This window comes from Halichoerus grypus, chromosome 2 (genome assembly GCF_964656455.1).
Source record: "Halichoerus grypus chromosome 2, mHalGry1.hap1.1, whole genome shotgun sequence".
Classification (NCBI taxonomy): Eukaryota; Metazoa; Chordata; class Mammalia; order Carnivora; family Phocidae; genus Halichoerus; species Halichoerus grypus.
The window spans coordinates 176,029,758-176,047,099 of NC_135713.1; the positions used below are offsets into that span (position 1 = coordinate 176,029,758).

General features: G+C 38.8%; 3 protein-coding genes across 16 annotated transcripts in view; 1 reads left to right on the forward strand and 2 right to left on the reverse strand.

Moving 5' to 3' along the window:
- VMP1 (vacuole membrane protein 1) overlaps positions 1-5,180 on the reverse strand; it is a 137,050-nt gene extending 131,870 nt beyond the window's left edge. For 2 of the 10 annotated variants that reach the window (XM_078064393.1, XM_078064370.1), the window contains exons 1-2: positions 5,059-5,175; positions 3,784-3,846 (exon numbers count right to left, since the gene is read on the reverse strand). The gene's annotated coding sequence lies outside the window, so the exon portion shown is untranslated. Of the gene's footprint in view, positions 1-3,783; positions 3,847-4,653; positions 4,742-5,054 lie in introns of those variants that run through there. The other 8 variants (XM_078064398.1, XM_078064375.1, XM_078064401.1 and 5 more) reach the window with 6 other exon arrangements.
- Positions 5,181-5,294: 114 nt separating this feature from the next.
- PTRH2 (peptidyl-tRNA hydrolase 2) lies at positions 5,295-11,157 on the forward strand. Of its 2 annotated transcripts, XM_036106137.2 has the most exons (3): positions 5,309-5,446; positions 5,548-5,752; positions 10,536-11,157. In XM_036106137.2, exon 3 carries the CDS (start codon positions 10,536-10,538, stop codon positions 11,073-11,075), a length of 540 nt encoding a protein of 179 aa, XP_035962030.2. In that variant the 5' UTR covers positions 5,309-5,446; positions 5,548-5,752; the 3' UTR covers positions 11,076-11,157. The 2 variants fall into 2 exon arrangements, with proteins under 2 accessions (XP_035962028.2, XP_035962030.2); XM_036106135.2 differs by lacking the exon at positions 5,548-5,752 and having other exon boundaries at positions 5,295-5,446.
- The window catches only part of CLTC (clathrin heavy chain), a 65,445-nt gene continuing 57,848 nt past the window's right edge, over positions 9,746-17,342 (reverse strand). For 2 of the 4 annotated variants that reach the window (XM_078064351.1, XM_078064356.1), the window contains one exon: positions 9,746-11,238. In XM_078064351.1, the coding sequence (XP_077920477.1) occupies positions 11,219-11,238 (20 nt within the window). In that variant the 3' untranslated portion in view covers positions 9,746-11,218. Of the gene's footprint in view, positions 11,239-15,608; positions 16,644-17,342 lie in introns of those variants that run through there. The other 2 variants (XM_036106119.2, XM_036106122.2) reach the window with 1 other exon arrangement.

Here is a 17,342-nt window from a genome sequence, read left to right on the forward strand (position 1 = left end):
TTCCAAATATATTTAGTATCCACCTACAGCTCTCCACTTTTTTGTCACCACTCTGGTCCAGGCCATCTTCATCTCTCACGTAGACTACTGCCATGGACTCCTAACTTCTCTTTCCATTTTTATTCTTGTCCCCTTCAATTCATCCTTCACATATAAACAAGAGTGGACTTCTTATAAATCCTATGACTCCCCTACTTGAAACTGTAGAAGGACTTCCTACTACACTCAAAATCAAATCCAAATTCATTTCCATGGCCTGCAAAGCTCTATATAACCTGGACCATGAGTATGTTTCCTACCTCATTTCATGTTGCTATATTCCAGATATACTGTGGAACAGGCACATATCCACATTAACTCTCTCTCAGACCCTTGTTTACTTCGTAATATTTATTACACTGTGTTTATTCTTTTATTTCTGTATTTACTTTTTTCTCTGTTAGGCTCCCGACTGAAATACCTGTTTCTCTATCAGGCTCCCAACTAAAATATGTTTGTCTCTGCTTCCCACTGTTTTCCCCAAAACCTGGTAAAAGACCAAGATACAAGATTTTTGCTCACTGACTGGATGAATGAACAGATATGGCAAAAGATGTCATTGCAGAATAATCTTCCCATGCAAAGAAAGTGCTAGAAGATATCATTAAACATCAAATTCTCAAATTTCAATCTCAAATTGTTATGACTTACACAAATAAACTATTAACAATAATACAAAAAGGTTGAGAGAAGAGCCTACAGAAATACATCATTTTTTAAAAGAATCTCACATATGTTGTAAAATATACACACAATGAAATGTATACATATTTATTTACTGAACCTTCATTAATACTGAGCAAACAACATGCACCCTGATGTTTATAGCAGCAACAATAGCCAAATTATGGAAACAGCCCAAATGTCCATCAACTGATGGATAAAGATGTGGTGTGTACACACACACACACACACACACACACACACACACACACGGAATATTACTCAGCCATCAAAAAGAATGAAATCTTGTCATTTGCAACGACATGGGTGGAGCTAGAGTGTATTATGCTAAGTGAAATAAGTCAGTCAGAGAAAGACAAATACCATATGATTTCACTCATATGTGGAATTTAAGAAACAAAACAGATGAACAAAGGGAAGGCGAAAAAAGAGAGGGAAACAAAATATAAGAGACTCAACTATAGAGAACAAACTGAGGGTTGATGGAGGGAGGTGGGCGGGGGATGGGCTAAATGAGTGATGGGCATTAAGGAGGGCACTTGTGATGAACACCAAATGTAAGTGATGAATCACTAAATTCTACTCCTGAAACCAATATTACCCTGTATGTTAACTAGAATTTAAATAAAAACTTGAAACAAAACAAAACAAAAATACTGAGCAAACAATGATCAAGTAAGCAGCAGTGAAAAGACATGCTTTCAAAGAGGATTGGGAAAGAGTTTTCTCTTAGCAACTGCTCAGCAGGCTACTGGATGGTAACAATGATAACAGTCATGGTTAATATGCCATTCTAAATGCTTTACTTAAATCTATCCATTTAACCCTAACAGTAAAGGTACTGACTTCATTGTCTACGAGGAAATTGAGATGGCAAGAGGTGAAGTAACCAGCCAAAGGGTTGCACAGTAGTAAGAGCTGGAATTGGAAACAAGGCAATCTAGCTTTTTAGCCCTGGCTCTTAACACTATCTACCTAGTCCTTCCAAAAAAATCTATAAAGACCAAGCTTATTATTAAAGAACTTCAAGAACAAGAGAAAACATCACAATGAACTACCGAAAAGACTATGTATCTTTGAATACCGACAAACTCTTCAGCAATTACCATTAAGCTGGGATAGGATTACTCAGTGGGTTGCCCTTGCTTAATTTAAAAATGCCTTAAGCTTTAAATGCCTTAATCTTATCTGACACAGACAAGTATCTCCTGTTCAAATTTCCAAAACCTTCAAGGAGCATAATATCTTTAAATGAGCTTTACAGAGGGTTTACATAATACATAATATCAGTTTGGCAAACCCTATACAAAGTTGCTTCCCAAACAGAGTTTCTTGAAGCAATAAACTCTTTAAAAGTTTACCCCTCAAAATGTTTGCAAGTCTGTGAAGGTAGATTATTAACTAATACAACAACAAACAAATTATCACTTAACTCATCCAATTTGTTTCTGAGGTTAGTAAAGATTCTCTAATCTGGCGTTTATTTCTATACCAAAGAGAGAGAGAGAGACACCAACAAAGAGCACTAGGCAAAAGAGCAGTGATAATAAGTATCTAGCCCTCTGATCTCCAAAAACGGGGAAAGACTAAACAGGTTTTGTGAAATCAGTAGAAGCAAAAAGGTTCTCAACAAGACAAAGAGTTAACTATTCCTACAGTGGCTATTTACCCAGAATAAAATAGAGAAATGACTCTATAGATTAATAGATAATATAACAGAATATTAAAATTATAAACAGTTTGGGGAAATTTTTTTTAGCATGAACAAAGAAATTAATAGTTTCCTCCTACCTATTACCAACAACATTCATTCAGTAGAGACATGTGTAACAAAGATACTCTCTTTTCCACTTGTCAGAAAGAAGACACCTTGATATCTGATAGTAATGAAGCATGAATTCAGAACAGCTGTTCTGAAGAACAGAATTTTCTTTTACCTTTCCTTATTCCATTTCACTGCAAATCTTGCCAAGTACAGTGTTTTTGTTTTCCTAGAATTTACAAGAATAAATCAGCTAAAAAGGGGGGAAATGTATACCTATAAATCCCTTTAATACATAAAAGACATCATTTTCATGCAAACCAGGAAATATTACCAAACCATAAAAAGATGCCTGGAGACAACCTTAGCAGAACAGAAAGAACACTTGGGACCTCATTTCCAGTTCAGGTTCTGGCACTACCTAAACCACATGACCTCAGGCAAGCCAATTACTGATTGTTTCTGGGGAAGACTATAACGATATGTTCACAGAGGTTGCTTTTAATTCTAAATATTGCTTTCAGTGGGTTTCGGTAAAATGATAGTTTTTTTACTTATTAAAGTAAGGCTACTTTTAACCTTTAGTTAACCATATATAAGCACCAAAAACTTCACCTTCCTCTGCACTTGGAAATTCTTAAGTGACAATACATGATGACCAAGAAAGATCAGATTTAAACTCCCAAAAGCAAAACTATACTCATTTTCCAGTCACCGACTTATTTTTTTTTTAATTTTTTTATTGTTATGTTAATCCCCATACATTACATCATTAGTTTTAGATATAGTGTTCCATGATTCATTGTTTGTGCATAACACCCAGTGCTCCATGCAGAACGTGCCCTCCTCAATACCCATCACCAGGCTAACCCATCCTCCCACCCCCCTCCCCTCTAGAACCCTCAGTTTGTTTTTCAGAGTCCATCGTCTCTCATGGTTCTTCGAGTCACCGACTTATTAACCACAGTGACTAATTCAATGGGTTACAGTATCAAACTATTCCTAGATAGCTTTTATCGGGTTCAAAAGTAGGGCAAAGATCATCTCAGAAAAGTGTGTGATATTTTCAGATAAATAGCACACTTAATATAAAACATCAAATTGTGAAATGACACAAGCAACAGAATTCTGCACTGATATATTTCCAGCTTTCAGAGTAAACTGACATCACCGGATTTTCATTTCTACAGTGATTTCCCATTTACTATCTCACTTAATCACTGTGACAATCCTATGAAATAAGTAAGCAGTATTTTATCAACACAATCCAGACCAGCTCAGAAAGTTAGGTAACCTACCAATATTTATTCTGGAATGTGAGTCACAGAAATTAAACTGTATTAATCAAGTAGGATATATACCTCAAAGGGAAAAAAAAAAAAGCTTTAGTGTTTTAAAATAATATAGGCAAAGAAGTAAAATATAAAAGATTTCTACTATAGAGTCATTTCACACCCATACAAATCAGCCACATTTATCTAGGTACCACCATCCTTCTTCCAAAGGTCAATAAAAACACATTCTAGAATTCATAAAATGTTGCCTAATAAATAATTTCTTACTATCATTTATGCTAAAAATACACAACTAAAATCACAGCTCATAACACAATTAACAGGCAATAGCTATCAGAACATTAAATTCTGTATCATTGCAACACCAGAAACACTTGTACACATTTCTCCAAAAAATCAGTGTAGTCTGTCTACAAAATTTCTGCCATGAGCCCCAAAGGAGAATTGAAAGACATTAAAGTTAGGAAAAGGAGCCGTCTTGCCATGATAGATAAACAGTGCCAGAACCTATATGAGATTTTTGCATGGATTTGCAGAAAAACAAAAGATAATAGTTTAAACCTACTGGAGGTCATTAAGTAATCTTAGTGTGACACAGGGCCACCTATGGCTTCTTGGAAGTTTAGAGGTTAAGCTGACCTCCACGTTTTATTGCAAATACCTCCACTCTAATATAACAACAAGGGGGGGGGCGGTCAGGGATTTGGAAGAGGTAGAGAACCCTACTCTTCATAAAGTAGTAGGAGATCCGCGAAGGGTCTTTGCAAAAATCAACGGAGCGAAGGCCCCATTCCCTCGGCCACCAACGCTTTAGATGGCACTTACATGCCTGAATTTTGTTTAGCAGCGAATACGTTTAGTAACATGTGTTACCATGTGTCAGTGGTTGGGAGGTCAAACTGACAGGTCCTGAGAAACAGCTTGGTCATCAGCAGGGAGGATCTCCATTTACTCTGAGGTCCTAAACACCCAGGCAGGAAAAGATGGGTACTGTACAGAGCTTAGAACAGCTTCCAAGTCCGCGACAATGAGAGCGAATGGTAACAAACCCACTGTATGGGTTCACTGTACTGGTAGCCAACCATGAGGAGGTGTCCCATATAACCTGGCTACCGCCAGACTGAGGCACTCAGAGTCAGCAGCGCCCTGAAACACTGCTTGAAGTCGAAATCACGGTGCCCCAGATCTGCATGGTCTAAGTGGGAGAGCTCCGGAAGAAGCCAAGCTCTGAGGATAGTCTTAGGCTTCCGTCCCCAATTCCACGCGGGGGTTACCTACCCGCTCTGACCCCGGCTTCTCCGGATCAGAATCCTGCAAGCGGCTCGCGACCGACTCTCACACCCGCCGCTGGGGTCCGGCCAACCGGAACTCGCGCGCGTCACTTCCGGTCCGTTCCCCACCCCCCACCCCTCCGGGGACCGCCTCCAAAAAACAAAAGTTCCTCCCTCATTTCTGGAACCTCCGTGGATCGTCGCCGGATTTCAGCTCGGGTTTAGGTTCGGGACCTGTGGGCGGGGCGAGAGGAAGAATGACTGTTCTCTTCGCGGATCTTGATCCGGAACTTATCCAGGAGTCCTGGAAGAGATAACTCGCGGGATAGAAGCGTGTTCACTACCCGAAAGAAAAACCGCAAAGGCGCGAGTGAGGCGGTGGGGAGGTTCTCTAGGTAAGTCAGCCCTTCACAGGGCTAAGGAGAGGGGTGTCGTTCTCCATTCTCTCTCCACTTGGAATGTTTCGTCCCACCTCATTCCATACCTCCTCCCCCAGCCTTTCATCTTCCCCATAGACTGCTCCGCCCAAGTGGACGCTGGAGCCACCGTTCCTGTTCTGCCAGTCGTCCTTTGGAAAAAGGGACCAAGATCCTGGGAAGGAGAAGGACCCAGAATTTCTGGTTCCCATCAACGCCTCCATTCAGGCAGCATCGATGCGCGCTCTCCGAATGTGAGAAGATACCGCGCAGGCCTCACATTCTGTTGAGTACTTACTTACTGAATACCCACAGCGTATGAAGTTGTTGAGTCCTGCGAGGAAAGAAAAGTTTCCACGAATATGGCCGAAAAATGTGTCTCTGTGTAACACAGACAAAATGTTCAGAGAAATATTTAATCCTTTAACGTGATATCACCCCCCCCCCGGCACTAGACGCTGAGAGTATGATGTGCAGTAGTTATGTGTAATTGCTACAGCAGTTCTGTAGAGTAAATAATTAAGATTGATTGGGGGATGATAAAGACTTTAGAGAAAGGTGTCATTTGAATCACGCCTTCGTGACTGATTCAAACTTGTGTTTGTGTATTTAAGTGGAGAAAAATAGAAAATAATTTTTGGGGAGAGATTGCTTCTTGAAGGGACCTAGTAATTTGGTGTGGCTGGAGAGTACAGTATGTAGCAGGAGAGTATATTAGAAGGATAAAGTAGGTTGTAAACAAATTGTGTAGTGCTTTGAATTCGTGCTAAGGGATTTGTTTTATTCTTTAGGCGTTTATCTGGTGGTTTTTGAGCTGGGAAATTACAGGATCAAATTTGTGCTTTAGAAGTATAATTTTAATGCCAGAGGACTAGAGTGAACTAGGACATGCATGAAGAAAATGTGGAAAGATCAGTTGGAGAAGTTAATTTTGGAGGTTTGAGGCTAAGAGATCATTAGGGCACTGGTAGTAAAGGTAAGGAGATAGGTTTAACACAGATAAATTCAACAAGGTTTGGGAACTGTATGTGGTAGGACAGAGGAGAAAAAGTCCAGGGTTACTCAGAAATCAAGAATACAGAAGTTTGAGAGGGAAAGGAAGATACTGAGTTCAGTTTAGGACACAGAGTAGAATACTTCATAGTACTCTAGCAGAAGCTGGAAATTCAAGATTGGAGCCCAGGAGAGACTTTAGGAGTCCTCAGCATATGACAGTTTGAGAATAAATGAGATTGTCTCTCTCTCCTAGATGTCGGCTCTATTAAGAGTGGGACTTTGTTTTGTTCAGTGCTCTATCTTTAGGATCCAGAACAGTGCCTGGTACACAATAGGCCCTCCATAAGTATCGATTGAATGGAAGGAGAGTATATAGACCATCACTGTCCAAAAGAAATTTCATGGAAATGTTCTAGATCTTAATAGAGTGGCCACTAGCCACTTTTAAGTTGTTGAGCTGTTGAGCACTTGAAATGTGGCTCAGTGCAACTGAAGAACTGAATTTTTATTTAGTTTTAATTAAGTTTAAATAACTATGTTTGACTGATGGCTACTATATTGGACAATGTAGGTATAGACTGAAAGGGCGTCCAAATGTTAAGCAGGGGTAATTATGTACATCGGGGGTGAACAGGACATAGAGCTAGAGGAGATTGGAAAAAACCTATCAGAAAGATAGGGTGACAGATTAAAGAATTTTAGGGAGGAAAGTTTAAAGAAAAATTATCAGTGAGTTGTGGGGAAAGCTCAAGATGAGGCCTAAAAGGCAACTCTATTTGGCAATTAGCAAGTATCTAATGCCTTAGCAATTTCAATTGAGTGGGGAAGGGAAGCAGGTAATTAAAGAAGTTTAGAGGTAAAGGGAAGAGGGAAAGTCAGGCAGTGGTTTAAGGGTCAAAGAGGATTTTGGAAATGTTTTTTTTTAGGTTGGAAAGGCCGGTGGAGTGGGATTAATGGGTGGAGTGTGGTTCAGGAGGGGAGCACTGGGTTTATTGATATGTTTGTAGTGGAAGTAGGGGGACAGGCTGAAACACCTTTTGGAGTTAGATGATAATGTGATCAGGCTGATGGGAGATTAGAACATCCTAAAGAATAAAGATGTTAGGATTAACATGTTAGAGACCTCATGAGATGGTACAGAAGCAGTAAGCTTGGTAATTTCTGGAACTTTTTCTGCTTTCAGTTTTTGCTGACTCTTACTGGTATATATGTTTTTAGATAAAGTTAAGAAGATGAGAAGTTTTCTGTCATGATCTCTAGATGAGTATCTTTTATACCACTTTTGCTAGTTATGTTACTGCAGATAAGCAGCCTCTCTGTTGGATCCTTTTCTTTTTTTTTTAGATTTATTTATTTATTTATTTGACAGAGACACAGCAAGAGAGGGAACACAAGCAGGGGGAGTGGGAGAGGGAGAAGCAGGCTTCCCGCCGAGCAGGGAGCCCGATGCGGGGCTCGATCCCAGGACCCTGGGATCATGACCTGAGCCGAAGGCAGATGCTTAACGACTGAGCCACCCAGGCGCCCCTGATCCTTATTTTTCTTGTCTTTAATATGAGGCTTATGTCTTTTTTCTTATTTTCACAACAGCCATAATGGAAGTAAAGGGTTTAGTAATTTATGCAACACGTAATAGGTCCTCTATATGCAGTTCCCTTCTCCAGATAATACCTGAATCTGGTATATAGGATATTTGGTTACCTTACAACCTAGAAGTTGGTGGAGAAAATCCTTCTGATTGTTGACATGGAGGTTATATATATATAATTTTTATGTAATTGAATTTTTGTTCATTTTGGAGTCTAGTTGTTAGATTATCAGAGAGAAGTCCTGCTGACATGTAAACCTCATGTAGTAAATGAAAGATGCATTATGAGATAATGTAGGTTCTAATAAGAATTTAATACATTTTTTTCTGACTGCAAAGGCATCTAGAGCCATAAAGTACTATGTCAGTACAGCCCTGTCACCAGATGTCACACCAGTGAAAGGAATGAAACTGGGTACTGACAACTTAACGTGTGTGACCCTCTTACCTCTGGCCACTCCATGTCACTCTCTTTTGATCCCTCAATGTTCATTTCTTTAGGATTCTGTTTTAGCCCTTCCTTCACTCTGTATACTTGTCCCAGTGGCCTCACCACTTTCATCACTTCAGTAACTTCAGATATATGTTGTTTTCTTAAATCTGTATTTCTGGCCTAGGCTTATCATCTGACCTTTAAGATGGTATATCCTTTTTTATTGTTGCTGGACATCTCTAACCAGGATGTCTTTTGGTCAAACCAAGTGTAATATATCCTAAACTGATTTCAGTATCTTTTACTTTCAAACCTGCTATTTCACAAAAATCCTCTTCATCAGTAAATAGTACCTCTGTTCTCCATTTGTTCAAATCCAGGTCATTCTAAACTTCTCCCTTTCTTTTATCACCAGACCTCCAGTGAGTCACCAAATCATACAGACGTGCCTTGGCCACTTGTTTCCTTTTTCATTGACACTTCTCTTGTCTAAGTGACTATCACCTCATCTAGACTATTGGGAAAGGCAAAATAGAGCAGCATTAAGAACATGGGAATGAAGTGTACTGATACATGCCTCTACATGGATGAACCTTGAAAACATGCTAAGTGATAGAAGCTTGAAACAAAAGGCTACATGTTGTATGGTTTGATTTATATGAATGTCCAGAATAGGCAAAGTGTAGATTAGTGATTGCCAGGGGCCCAGGAGTGGAGAAAATAGGAAGCGGCTGCTAATGGGTATAGAGGTTTCTTTCTGAGGCACTGAATATGTTCTGGGATTAGATAGTGGTGATGGTTGCACAACCTTGTGGATATATTTTTAAAAATTGTACTAAATTATACACTTTAAAAAGGTGGATTTTGTAGTATGTGGATTTTATCTCAAAAAATTTAACATCTCCTATGCTATCCTCATTTATTTTTTAAAATTTTAAGTTTTTAAGTAATCGCTACACCCAGTGTGGAGCTTGAACCCACAACCCTGAGATCAAGAGGCACATGCTCCACCGACTGAGCCAGCCAGGCAGTTTCAAAAACATTAATGTCCTAATTTTAACATAAATGAGAAAAGGAAATTTGACTGCCATCTATGCCATGTAGATTATGCAATGCATAATCAAGGTTATTACTTGTCAGCACTACAAATATGGTGGCCCCATGTATTTCAGTATATAAATGCTTACTCTTCCACTAGAAGAAGAAACTGATAGTTGTTTGTGCCTATACACGGAAGCATTATGAGTCCAACAGCCTCAAATGTAGACTGATATAGGTGTTTTATTGGTGACCCAAATACCATCAACAGCCTTGCTGAGGGAACAGGAATTTCTAAAATAAAAAGGATAAAGGATGATCTTCCTTTGTTTTATATGATAGTTATACTTCTGGTAAATTCAGTGTATATTACAACTATGCAAAAAATACTTTGTGTCCATATGTATAATGAAGTTGGGTTCTAGTCTCAGATATTAATCATTTTTCACCTATAATTTCCAGTGGGACAAATCTTCACTTCATAAGACTTTTGGCATTCCATGCTGAGGTCTAGTAAATGTCAGCAGTGCACCTCACTCCAGGTCCGTTGTTGTGTCAGCCAGAAACTTCTGAGCAGTTGGTACCATCCCCATTGAGAACCACTGGATTATGAAGACACAGTTAAATGAGCACTATATTCCAAAGAAGGGATGAATTATTCTTGGTTTCCTTGGGTCCTTTAGACAGCTTGGTGAAATGGAGTATTTCCTTCCTCTACAAGACTTAGGGAACACTGAGCAACAGAGCTTTATTGTATCCAAGAACAAGATAGATAATCCTTATGTTGAGATTCAAAATGACCTAAACTGCTTTACCTGTATTCTTCAATCTTTTAGAAAACACGGGAAAAAAAAACAGTACATTAAGATCCAAAATATATTTTGCTTTTTTTTCTGGATGACCTCATACAGTTTTAAAATGTTGTTGCTTATATATATTGTCAAGGTGTCTTGTCTGATAAGCCTGTATCTTTTCACTGCTATGTAGTGATAACTTTTTTCCTTTCCTTTAAGATGCTCTCCAAATCCTTGGTGATGGAATATTTGGCTCATCCTGGTGCACTTAGCTTGGCTGCTGGAGTTGCATGTGGCATGTGCCTGGGCTGGGGCCTCCGTGTACGCTTTGGGATGATCCCCAAAAGCTCACTGAGTGAGACAGACACAGAGACCGGAAGTGAAGCAAGCATCTTAGGAGAGAGTGGGGAGTACAAAATGATTCTTGTGGTTCGAAATGACTTAAAGATGGGAAAAGGGAAAGTGGCTGCCCAGTGCTCTCATGCTGCTGTTTCTGCCTACAAGCAAATTCAAAGGAGAAACCCTGAATTGCTCAAACAATGGGAATACTGTGGCCAGCCCAAAGTGGTGGTCAAAGCCCCTGATGAAGAAACTCTGGTTGAATTATTGACCCATGCGAAAATGCTAGGACTGACTGTAAGTTTAATCCAAGATGCTGGACGTACTCAAATTGCACCAGGTTCTAGAACTGTGCTGGGAATTGGGCCAGGATCAGCAGATCTAATTGACAAGGTCACTGGCCACCTGAAACTTTACTAGGTGGAATTCTGTATGATGGTCCCACCAAGATGTGCTTTGAAACTGTTAAATTCTAACAATAAAAGCTGAATTTCCCCCCCCATCCAGCTTAAGTATTTTTGAGATGAAAATCCGTTTCCACGTTCTTCTATCACGTACTTGGCTCAGTTACAGTTATCTTGGGCTTAAAAAAAAAAAAAAAAAAGTTGGTTAAATGATCCTGATGGTTCAAGTGATAGCTGCTGAAACAAAAAATGTTTATGAGAGAAACTGGTCACAAGATTGGGTTATACAAGGGCAGGGGGAGGCGGGGAGGATTTCCTGTGCATAGTTAGGTCCCTATGTGTTAAATAGCTCTTCTTCCCCAAAACAGTGTTGCTGTACCCCCTTGAAGGGCCAGGGTTCAAGGGTATTCTCATTGGATGCAAACTATAGTTTTCCTGCCATCACTTTTCGGATGAGTGATAGCCAACATTAACAGATCATGGTGTAACCCCACACAATGGGTTTACAATCTAACCTGGATTTTTTTTGTCTCAAAATTGAGGTTTTATAGCAGTTGATATAATCCACCTGTGCAGTACTTCATGTTCCCTGACCCACACTGGCCAAAGGTTCTCAGCAGTGCTTCTACATCATGGCCTATAAAAATTCCTTTTACTTCCCCCAACTTTCCTAATAGCAAAGGCCTTGAAAAACCTGTAAAGTGACTTGTATGGACTTTGAAGGTATTACTGGGCCCACATAAGAATTTACAGTAATTGTGGAGTTAATGTAGTGTGTCATTCCAACATCCTACTGTTTCTTTACCTAGAATTTAAGGAACCAATTATTAAGGGCACCTTTATTTCCCTTTTGATCTTTATATGCATCATGACATAATTCCAGTAATTACTGTTACACCAGCTGCCCAGAATATGAAGGAGGTCCCAGTTCCCAAAAGCTATAGCTTCGTGAAGGAAAGCCTTTTAGGGGGATCCTGACAGTATTTCTAAATTGAGTATATCCCTAAGAAGTGATGATGCCAGACAGAATTTTGGTAACAGATGCACGTTAAGTAGCTCCAACTCTTCATGGTTAACTTCAACAGTTAGCATTAGTTAGCATTTAACTTCAACATAAGCAGCACGATAACACAACTTAAAGTTCTAAGGTCAGTGGAGTCTGGGCAGAACACTAAAGATTACTGCAGCCAGTCCTAGTTTCTAATATTTAGTCAATTTTATAGAGTTTATGCTGGCATGACAGCACAGGAGAAATTCCATCTGTGAATGATGCCACAGTAGCAACTGTTTCTAAATAGAATGTTTATACTAGATTCAAAAGTGATGCAACAGCATGTAACTGAGATGAGGAGAACTCAATCGTAAATGCATGATTCTGGCTCAGTAATTTCTGAGGCTTGCCTCAGAGATGGATGGCTCCAAGTTCAAAGACCGTGCATTCCCAACAGGATGGCCTGCTGTGGCTGACTCAAGTAACTGTTAAGAAATCATGGTACATCTACTAGGATGAATTGTACACAAATTCTAGTAAATCTGGAAATACATTATGCTTATTTCCTAGTTCACCTGTACTTAGTATTTATTTTACAGGGTGCTTAATCTTATAGTTCTCAGGGTATATTCTGCAGAGCCCATAGGGTCCTTAAGATACTTCCATGGGGTCAAAACTATTTTCATAATACTAAGACATTTTTTTTTTGCTGTGTTGACATTTGCAAAGGTGGGTAAAACTGTTGGCACCGTTCACAAATCAAGACAGGAGCACCCTACCTATATAAGTAGTACTTCACTGCCCTATACTCACGGTAAAAAAAAAAAAAAAAAAAAAAGTTCACTTAATGTCCTTGATAAAGCAGTAAAAATAAAATTTGACCCTTGACTATTTCTATTTGTCTTAATATTCTCTGCAATATTAAACACTTCTGGTACACACTGAAATATGAATGTTGTCTTGAAAAAAACGTGTGGCTGAATTGTGAGCTGAGCTGAACTAGCAGCCTTTGTCATAGAAGATTTTTACTTGAAAGAACTGGCAAACTAGTTATCCATCCAGACCTGGGTGTTTGGCAGATATTTCCTCATAAATTAAATGACCCAATCATTTTAAGGAAAACAACTGACAGTATTCTAGAAAACTTCTGCCTCTTCGCCCAAGTTTCCCAAAACTTTTTCCCAAGACTTTTCTGATGATATCAGTGTTCCTCACAAATATTTTTTTAAAGATATTTGTCAATATTTAGAAGACCTGTACAACTTAGTGAATCAGTATTTTCCATATAACCAATGCATGATATAACCATAGCAATGATCCCTGGGAGTTCATTCTTTTCATGCATGGGTAAAAGATCCATTTAGAGAGACTAATGGATTTTAATATAACATCACAAAAAATGCAGTGTTACGGTTTCAGATTCCACATTTCAACTAACCACAAGTATCTCAAAAGGTACTCCTTTCCTTTCCTAATTACATTATCTGCATGAGGCTAGACTTTCTTCACATACTTAAAAATGGAATATACTGATATAATATAGAAGCAAACATGAGAATACAGCAGTCCTCTGTGAAGATGAACTTTAGAGACTTGCAAAAAACAGTGCAATACCACTCGTTTTGAGAAATATGGTTGATTCATAATTGTTTAACATGCAATGAGTTTAAGTTATATTTAATGAATTTATTTAAGATTTTATTTATTTATTTGACAGAGAGAGACACAGCAAGAGAGGGAACACAAGCAGGGGGAGTGGGAGAGGGAGAAGCAGGCTTCCCGTGGAGCAGGGAGCCCGATGTGGGGCTCGATCCCAGGACCCTGGGATCATGACCTGAGCTGAAGGCAGACGCTTAATGACTGAGCCACCCAGGCGTCCCTAAATGAATTTTAAATACTAATACAGTAAATATCAACACCTACAATTCCACTTAAAGCTCTTTGGGACCTTCAATAATTTAGGAGTACAAAAGGATCTTAAAGTTTGAGAACCACTAGTGTGAGAATGTCTACATGACTAAATCAATTTACAGAAAGTTCAAGCAGCCCTACTTGGAGATCATGTCAGTGTGTTCCTATTGTACTAAGTTGTACAATGTCTATGTTGAATATCAACAAGTATCGGATTTTTTGGTACAATGGTACAAAGATCATTGAAAACATGTTTACCTCCTGAGAGGTTTCCCATTAAATCTCTCTCCCCCTTCCTCCCTGCTGTTTCAGTTAAATTTAGAGAATTGTAAGAACTCTTAATGCCCTGTTTTTAGTTCCTTCTCCCAGACCATCATCCTATTCAGAGTAATGTTTGGGAAGACATCTTAAAATAAATGATCAATTTGGCCTACCACTTGTTGTATAATACTTTACTGCCAAGTCTTGAGGTAGGTAGGCATTTTGAGATTTAAAAATACTCCTGAAAATAATTCTGGAAAGTACTCATCGTGTTAACATACACAAGAGGGAACATGTTCAGAGGTTCAGCTTGCTCAGGATTTGAACCTATGTCATACACCACAGTTTCTTTCTACGATAGCCCATTATGGATGGTTTATGTGGAAACTATCATTGGACATAGTATCACATTAAAATGGCTTTTTTTTATTTCTTAAAGTTGTAAGAAAACCTTTAATAAATATTTAACTTAAGGAAAAGAGATGAATTATTCCATTGGAAAAACAAAAACAAAAACAAACCCACAGCTGATTCAAAGTACAGGAAAGGTCCAGAAGAACAAATCTTGACTCTGAAATGAATGAACTCCCAGGGATCATTGCTATTCTCCCTCATGATTTTGATAATGATGAATAAAGGGGGTGAGGGGGGAGAGAGATCCAGCAGAAACAAGTACAGCCAGATGTTTGCAGAATGAAAAACCAAAAAAGGAATTTTCCAGCTAATACTATAATTTTTGATAGGAAAATAAGGGATGGGATGATTAAAAGTGGGGAAGGGCAGGGGTTCTAAGTTTAAAAAAAAGAAAAAAGCCTTCCATGCAGCTTATGGTCATTTGCCCTATGTAGAGAATTACAGGGCAATATAGGCTAGGTAGGGGGCTAACTCTATTGAGGATTAACAATGAAATGAACTTAAAAGTAATATTCTCAGCCATAAACAAAAAGGGCTGAATTCAAACACTGGTTAAAAAAAAAAAATCGACTTAAAGTACCCATATGTGGGGGCCCTTACTATTCATGATAAGGGACAGTATGTTAACTACATGCTTATATACTTTTATTTCCAGTTAATAGAACATCCATGATCTGTACATTTAAGTGAAATGCTTAGAGAAAAACCTAAGGTACCACTTGGTTAAAATGATGGAGATAGCCAAAATGTAGCCCACTACAGTGCTGTTTCTTCAGACTAATGCATGTACCTTATTAACTACAGTAATGCACATGATGCAATGCTATGTTTTCACATGTCCCAATCCTCATTCCACTTCTGTGCTCCTGCCTCACTGTACTGCGCCTCAGTATCCAATATGAAACTATCACAACCATGGTTCTTTTGGTTTAAATTTGAGAGATTATTTAATTAAAACTGCCATTCTACATGTTATTTCCACAGTCCAGTAATTTATTTTAAATTTGAGTAATTTCAAATTCCACAAACAAAACTGAAGAACAGCAATATTTTGTTTGAATTCTCTCTTCTGTACACTCAGTGATCTAAAACACCACAATATCCAACATACACAAACCTCAGGGAAGGGTTAGTAAATACACACAGATTGGAATCATGGTGCGCTTTGTTCCTGAATGGAATGGTCCCACAGAAAAAGCACAGGATACAGCACAACATAAGGGCACCTGTTACATATGAAGTGAGCAAAAACACACTAGCATTTTCTATATGCGTAATGAGGAAACCTGCATAGGTTAGAGGGCCTTTTATGCTCATTTAAAAGTCAGGCAAGTTGTCTGTAATGCATTTTTCAAATAATTTGGAGAGCAGTGCAATCCAATGTAGGGTATGCTGATTAGTGTTGTCTTTGTTGGCATTGACAGTCTTACATGGTCACATACCAATATTTTTGCTGTAGCTTTTAAGTAAAAGATTTAAATGCATTTAGACAATACATATCGAAAGCTGTTTACATACACTAAATTTAAGAGATTCAATATTAGAGTTTTTTTTTCTTTAAACACTACAGAGTGCAAATCAGGTTCTTCACAACAGATTAAGTATTAAGCAGTTCTTCAAAGAATGAGGGGGAAGAAAAAAAAAGCCCAAGTGAATAAAACATTGAAACTATTCCCCTTTGAAAATAAATTCTAAAATGATGCGGAATGTGAAATAAGCTTTTAACACAGGTGATCCGAGTTTATAGTTAGAAACAAAAAGTAGTCCTTCATGAAATAAAGGTTATTAAGAACATGTGCCTGTTTTCCCGTTATAAACTGAGAAGCGGGTAGAGACGATGTTTCAGTACGAAAATAGGCGACTACAGGATCAGCTTTCTGTCTCACATGCTGTACCCAAAGCCAGGCTGTGGCTGCCCATAGGGTGGTGCAGTATAACCATAGCCAAAAGGTGCCTGGGGAGGGACTGCAACACTGGGTCCTGCTGTCAGCATCAACTGGGGCTGACCTAGAGAAGAAAAACATGAAGGGAAGAGGGTGGGGGGCAGGAGGTGGGAGAAACCGTTAGCACTGTAGGACCACGACACTCTAATCTCACCCACTCGAACAACAATCACAACTTAGAATGAGTTTGGTGGTGGCTCTTCTATCACAATTTTGGCATGACAATCACCCTAAGAAGGGTTCTGCCTAAAAAGTCAACAATTCAGGGCAGAGGACAGAACTATAACTATGATATTTCATTTCATTTCAAGCAATATTCACGGGCATGTCTGACGTGACCGAGCAAGACAGCTGTATTCTCACATTAATATCTGGTGACAATATAATAAGCACAGAAAAGCTTAATTTTTTAATGGACGTGTTTTTCCCACAGAGGAACTTTTAAAGTTAGATTTAAATTTCTGATTTAAAGGGGTGCCTGGGTGGATCAGTAGGTTAGCATCTGACTCTTGACTCTCAGGTGAAGATCACAGGGTCATGCAATCAAGCCCCAAGGCGGGCTCTGCACTCAGTGGGGAGTCTGCTTAAGATTCCCTCTTTCCCTCTCCCTCTCCCCGGCCCCTGCTCTCATGCATGCGAGATCTCTCCCTTTCTCTAAAATAAATAATCTTAAAAAAAAAAAACAAAACAACACTGATTTAAACATACCTAAATAGTAATGAAATGAAATGGTAATCTAATGCATATCTAGCAAAGAATCTAG

Excerpts from the sequence above, each read along its gene's own strand:
- PTRH2 (XM_036106135.2), top strand. The coding sequence starts at position 10,536 with ATGCTCTCCAAATCCTTGGTGATGGAATATTTGGCTCATCCTGGTGCA.